At 36.9% G+C, this 6,955-nt stretch overlaps 1 protein-coding gene across 1 annotated transcript; it reads right to left on the reverse strand.

The window, feature by feature from the left end:
* Positions 1 to 2,537: 2,537 nt before the first annotated feature.
* LOC108573937 lies at positions 2,538 to 3,430 on the reverse strand. Its single transcript, XM_017936428.1, has 3 exons — positions 3,262 to 3,430; positions 2,968 to 3,114; positions 2,538 to 2,902 (listed from the first exon to the last, which is right to left on the reverse strand). Exons 1-3 carry the CDS (start codon positions 3,428 to 3,430, stop codon positions 2,538 to 2,540), a joined length of 681 nt encoding a protein of 226 aa, XP_017791917.1.
* Between the last annotated feature and the right edge of the window lie 3,525 nt (positions 3,431 to 6,955).

Genomic DNA, 6,955 nt, shown 5'->3' on the forward strand with positions numbered 1-6,955 from the left:
ACCGACGCATATATCTTGTACGCTGTGCTTAATAGACTTATCCCTCTATAGTTGGCCGGATTTTCCTTGTCTCCTTTCTTATGAAGTGCAGTTATCATTGCCTTTCTCCAGCTCTCAGGGAATCCCCTCCGTGCCCAGACCTTCCTGACAACCTCCTTTAACTCTTCCCTTGTATTCCCCTCACTGTACAACCATGCTTCATTTGGTATCTTGTCTCCTCCTGCGGCTTTTTTCTTTTTCAGTTTCCTTATTTGTTTCTCTGTTTCTTCATCTGATAATTCTGTTTCATCTTCCTCTGCTGCCACCTGCTCTCGCTTTTCTCCTTCTATCTTTGTATCTGCTCCTCCTAACAAATCCTTAAAATGTTTCCTCCATGCTTCTATGTTGATTTTATTATTGCAGTGAGTCTTTTTCTTCCTATCCTTGTTAATGTAGTCCCATATTTGCTTCTCTGTCTTCGCTTTCCTTATTTCTTCCTCTTCTTCCTGTTTTTTACGCTTTTCTTTGCTCTCGCAAAGTTCTCTGAACTCCGCTTTCTTTTGCAAATATTCTTCTTTCCTTATTTTTCCTTGTCTCCATTTTTAGTACCATCTCCCCACTTTTCTTTTTTCTTTGGTACATTCCCTGTCCCACCAATATTTCTGTCCTATTGTCCATTTCTTCACTAGTATTCTCCTTGTCTCCATATTTTCTTTTACCGCTGTTTCCAGCTTCTGCCACTTCTTATTTACATTTTCCTCTTTTTCAAAAATTCTATCCTTCGTTGCTTCTTTGTAGCGCTCTATACTTTCTGGTTTCCAATACACATTTTCCCTTATCTTTTGTTCATTTTCCTCTACCCTATTTCCTCCTTTAGTTTTAACTGTCACATTTAGAGGTTGATGGTCTGAATCTATTCTGCTTCCAACCTGAAAGTTTTCTATTTTGTCGAAGCCTATTGTGTTGGTTATAACATAATCAATAACTGTTTCTCCTCTTTTCTCTATGTACGTGAATTCCCCCTTCTCGTCTCCTTCCATATTTCCATTGAGTATATGCCACCCTCTCTCCGCTACCATCTTTAACAGTCTCTCTCCCTCACCATTTGTTACTTTGTCTTTCGATTTTCTTTTTTCCTGTTCCTTTTCCAGTTCTCCACTATATAATTTCCCTTCCCTTCCTATTCTAGCGTTAAAATCCCCTCCAATTATTATTACCTCCTCTTTTGCCTGCTCCAATTTCTCATTGATTTCTTTAGCTATTCTACTCATCTCTTTGTTTGAGTATACTGTGTACCATGTCTCCCCTTCTATTTTCACTCTTCTTCCTACTAGACCTTCACTATTACTTATCTCTTCTATCCCTTCCCATCCCTCTTTAATTTCTGTGATGATTCCTCCTCGTGCCCTTCCTTTCTTCTATTCTTTCTTTGCTGTTTGGCAGCTCCACGTGAATCCCTCTGGAAGTTTCCCTTTTAACCTTTCCCATCCTTTGTGATCTACCCATGTCTCTGTCATTCCTATATAGTCGTGTTTTTTTACATAGTTCCAAAAATCCTTATCCTTCCTTTCCAATCCTGCCACGTTCCAGAATAATAACTTCCCTCTTTTACTATCCTCCTCTTTCAATCCTCCCCTTTCTATTTTCCTCCCTTCCTTTACTACTTCCTGTTGTGTGCCTCTTGTTCTCTCTTGTTGTCTTGTTTTTCTTTTGTTTGTAGCTCTTTTGCACTGTGGAACCTCTTCTGAAAATCCTCCCTTTCTTCTATTTCTTCCTTCTCACTATTCCAAATATAGCATCTACCTTGTATATAAATTTTCTTATATCCTACCTTTGCTTCTCTCTCTTTTGCTCTTTCCTTCTTTGCTCTCTCCCTTAGTTCTCTCTGCACTCTTCTTTCTTCCTCTGTCAGATCATGATCTATGTATATACTTTTCCCTCCCAATTTCTTTTTCTTCTCCATCACTTTTTGTTTTGTTTCCCAGTCTTTCATTTCTACTATTGTCAGCTTGCTTTCCTCTCCCCTTCCTCTTGTTTGCACCATACTTACTCCCTTTTTTATGTCAAATTCCTCTTCCATGAATTCTTCCACTTTTCTTTTTGCCTCATTGTTTCTTGTTTTGAGACCTCTTGTTACCATTTTATTTTTTCTCTCCTTCCTTTCTTGTTCTTCCCACCTCCTTTTCATCTTTCTCATATCTCCCCACATCTCCTTCGTCCTCTCCCCTTGTTTTACTTCCCCTTCATTCGTTCTATCTTTCTCTTTCCTTGTCTCCTTTCTTATGAAGTGCAGTTATCACTGCCTTTCTCCAGCTATCAGGGAATCCCCTCCGTGCCCAAACCTTCCTGACAACCTCCTTTAACTCTTCCCTTGTATTCCCCTCACTGTACAACCATGTTTCATTTGGTATCTTGTTTCCTCCTGCGGCTTTTTTCATTTTCAGTTTCCTTATTTGTTTCTCTATTTCTTTATCTGATAATTCTGTTTCATCTTCCTCTGCTGCCACCTGCTCTCGCTTTTCTCCTTCTATCTTTGTATCTGCTCCTCCTAACAAATCCTAAAAATGTTTCCTCCATGCTTCTATGTTGATTTTATTATTGCAGTGAGTCTTTTTCTTCCTATCCTTGTTAATGTAGTCCCATATTTGCTTCTCTGTCTTCGCTTTCCTTATTTCTTCCTCTTCTTCCTGTTTTTTACGCTTTTCTTTGCTCTCGCAAAGTTCTCTGAACTCCGCTTTCTTTTGCAAATATTCTTCTTTCCTTATTTTTCCTTGTCTCCATTTTTGTATCATCTCCCCACTTTTCTTTTTTCTTTGGTACATTCCCTGTCCCACCAATATTTCTGTCCTATTGTCCATTTCTTCACTAGTATTCTCCTTGTCTCCATATTTTCTTTTACCGCTGTTTCCAGCTTCTGCCACTTCTTATTTACATTTTCCTCTTTTTCAAAAATTCTATCCTTCGTTGTTTCTTTGTAGCGCTCTATACTTTCTGGTTTCCAGTACACTTTTTCCCTTATCTTTTGTTCATTTTCCTCTACCTTATTTCCTCCTTTAGTTTTAACTGTCACATTTAGAGGTTGATGGTCTGAATCTATTCTGCTTCCAACCTGAAAGTTTTCTATTTTGTCGAAGCCTATTGTGTTGGTTATAACATAATCAATAACTGTTTCTCCTCTTTTCTCTATGTACGTGAATTCCCCCTTCTCGTCTCCTTCCATATTTCCATTGAGTATATGCCACCCTCTCTCCGCTACCATCTTTAACAGTCTCTCTCCCTCACCATTTGTTACTTTGTCTTTCGATTTTCTTTTTTCCTGTTCCTTTTCCAGTTCTCCACCATATAATTTCCCTTCCCTTCCTATTCTAGCGTTAAAATCCCCTCCAATTATTATTACCTCCTCTTTTGCCTGCTCCAATTTCTCATTGATTTCTTTAGCTATTCTACTCATCTCTTTGTTTGAGTATACTGTGTACCATGTCTCCCCTTCTATTTTCACTCTTCTTCCTACTAGACCTTCACTATTACTTATCTCTTCTATCCCTTCCCATCCCTCTTTAATTTCTGTGATGATTCCTCCTCGTGCCCTTCCTTTCTTCTTTTCTTTCTTTGCTGTTTGGCAGCTCCACGTGAATCCCTCTGGAAGTTTCCCTTTTAACCTTTCCCATCCTTTGTGATCTACCCATGTCTCTGTTATTCCTATATAGTCGTGTTTTTTCACATAGTTCCAAAAATCCTTATCCTTCCTTTCCAATCCTGCCACGTTCCAGAATAATAACTTCCCTCTTTTACTATCCTCCTCTTTCAATCCTCCCCTTTCTATTTTCCTCCCTCCCTTTACTACTTCCTTTTGTGTGCCTCTTGTTCTCTCTTGTTGCCTTGTTTTTCTTTTGTTTGTAGCTCTTTTGCACTGTGGAACCTCTTCTGAAAATCCTCCCTTTCTTCTATTTCTTCCTTCTCACTATTCCAAATATAGCATCTACCTTGTATATAAATTTTCTTATATCCTACCTTTGCTTCTCTCTCTTTTGCTCTTTCCTTCTTTGCTCTCTCCCTTAGTTCTCTCTGCACTCTTCTTTCTTCCTCTGTCAGATCATGATCTATGTATATACTTTTCCCTCCCAATTTCTTTTTCTTCTTCATCACTTTTTGTTTCCCAGTCTTTCATTTCTACTATTGTCAGCTTGCTTTCCTCTCCCCTTCCTCTTGTTTGCACCATACTTACTCCCTTTTTTATGTCAAATTCCTCTTCCATGAATTCTTCCACTTTTCTTTTTGCCTCATTGTTTCTTGTTTTGAGACCTCTTGTTACCATTTTATTTTTTCTCTCCTTCCTTTCTTGTTCTTCCCACCTCCTTTTCATCTTTCTCATATCTCCCCACATCTCCTTCGTCCTCTCCCCTTGTTTTACTTCCCCTTCATTCGTTCTATCTTTCTCTAGCCTTTGTTCTACTTTTTCTAAGATGTTTTCTATTAGTTCTTCTCTTTCTTTACTCTTTCTTTCATTTTCTTTTTCTTCTTTCTCCTTTATATTTTGTATTACTTCCTCCATTTTCCTACATAACTCTTCTTCTTTTCTCTTCCATCTTTCCTCTATATTTTCTATCCTTTGTGCCAGCCCATTTATTTCTTTCTTTATTTCCTTTTCTAGCCCCTGTCTTCCTTGTACTATTTCTAATCTTATGTCTTCTATTCTACTTACTATTATGCCTACAGTTTCTTTTGACAGCTCCTTTTCTTCCCTTCCTTCGCCTCTTCCCTCTCTTTGGAGGGTTGTCTTCTTATCTGTTCTTTTTGGGGTGACTCCTCTATATCTATTTCTTCTGCCTTATCTTCTTTCCCTGTGAACCCACTCCATTGTTCCATCATTGTTCTATTACTTGACCTTTCCCTGCTCCTGTATCCTTCCTTCGAAGGCTTTCCTCTTTTTCTTTTTTCTTTGCGTGGTGTGCCTGGGGCCTCACCTTCTATTTCCTTGTTTTCCATGTCTTCCATTCCTTTCTAATCTATAACCTGCTATTTCTAATCTAATTCTTCTTGCTCCCCTACTTAACTAAATTATATTAAACTTATTGCTACTTGTATTTCTACTAATTTCTATATTAATACTTTACCGCTTTTCTTTTTTCCCTTATCTATCCACTTACAATAAGTATGAGTATTCTACGCTTTTGTACCTAACCTCACTTTTCCTATTTTCTTATTTACTTATATATTCTATATTCTTTACCCTATTTTCTTATTTATATCTCTACTACATTACCTGTCCTTACTTCTTATTCCCTCGTTTTCAAAGTCTCTTTCCTTTTTTTTACAATAACTCTCTGTTTATTTCCGCACCTCTCACAAAAACACGCTTCCTCATACACGCCCTCTAACCAAGTCCAGTTGAAAACTAGTAAAAAAGTTATCAAAGCAAAATACATGATTTGAAGGATTTTCGAGAAGCTCTATGTTCTTCATTATAACAGATTCACCCAGACCTTGTAATTCGCAGTCTTCATTTCTTTTCCCTGTATACAACTCAGTGTGATAACAGTATCCCGTTTCTGCACAGCACATTGTCCATTGTTTGAATCCAAATCGAATTGGCTTTCCCCTAATGAACTGCTTGAAATAATGATGACCATAGTACCGAACCATTTGCTCGTCAATACTTATATTTTTTGAAAAAACACCAAATTTGAGATATCGTTGATTCATTAACTTTATTAATGGACTTATTTTGAAATCCGGATCTGCTGTCTTATTAGTGATGAGCTCGGAATTATCATTGAAATGAAGATTTCTTTTTATTTCCAAATATCTATTTCTAGGAAAACATTTTCTTACAACTTCAATGCATAAGTCTTCATCTTCACACCAATACATTTGCTCCTGTGCTAATGAATGGTATCCAGTAAGCAATAAAAATCCTATAAATTTTCTCAAACAGTCTGTTGAAAAAGTAAAACTATGTCTGTTATTTTGAGCGGCGTATGTGACACTTTGTCTGACTGCTTTATTTGTGATCGAACATTCTCAATGTCATTATTATTTCCAAGTATTTTTACAAAGTCGTGTCTTACTTTTTGCCAATCTGAATTTGTTTCTCGACTCTTCCTATTAGTTTTTTTCATACGTTTTGGTTTTTGTACAGTTCTAGTTATATTGTTGTTATTTGGGCCTGTGCTTGTAGAAGCTATATTCAGAGCACTCGAACGAATTTCTAGTCTGCCGGGAACATCTCTGGGACAGCTATCTTCTAATGTATTCTCATCAATGTCTTCGATATCCGAAACAATATCGACCTTATCAGGAGGAAGTTCAACAATATCAACAGTAGCACCATCATCGTCACATTTACAGCGTCTTCTAATTCAGCAAGCGTGAAAAACTTCCTAGTACCCATCTCTCATCAAATAAAAATAATCTCTATAAGAGAGAAAAAAAATACTTGATATCAGCCACAATCCCCAAATGGGTATCGTTATAAAATGATCAATAAAATCATTTCAATAAAAAACAAAAAACTGAGTAAGTAACAAATCGTTACTATAACTTCTAAATTACATATTTCTTCAACATATGCTTCAAATATGACAATTCTGTTCCGTTCAACTTACACACGAATTTCAAATTTGTTCGCTTGTTGTATAGAAACGAAGCACAGAATACACACTTTCTGCTACATACAATATTGACTGATATACAGTCTGTCCCACAAAATAGTGTCGGCGATATTTCTGTAGATATTTATATATTTGTAAAAGAATTTATATGAATCGAATCTACATCTAAAACACTAATACGCTATTACTTACAAGGAATGTTCGCGAACGGTCCGGCTTCGATTTTGAAGAAACTTCGTACACTTATAAAGCAGCCAAAAATAATCGACACGTATTTTTTTTTAGCTGCGGTAACTCGAGTTTAAGGAGTGAAACCACCCCTTGTCATTATGAAAATTTCAATAAAATGAAAAATTAAGTTAATA

This window comes from Habropoda laboriosa, unplaced genomic scaffold (assembly GCF_001263275.1).
Source record: "Habropoda laboriosa isolate 0110345459 unplaced genomic scaffold, ASM126327v1 scaffold187, whole genome shotgun sequence".
Lineage (NCBI taxonomy): Eukaryota > Metazoa > Arthropoda > Insecta > Hymenoptera > Apidae > Habropoda > Habropoda laboriosa.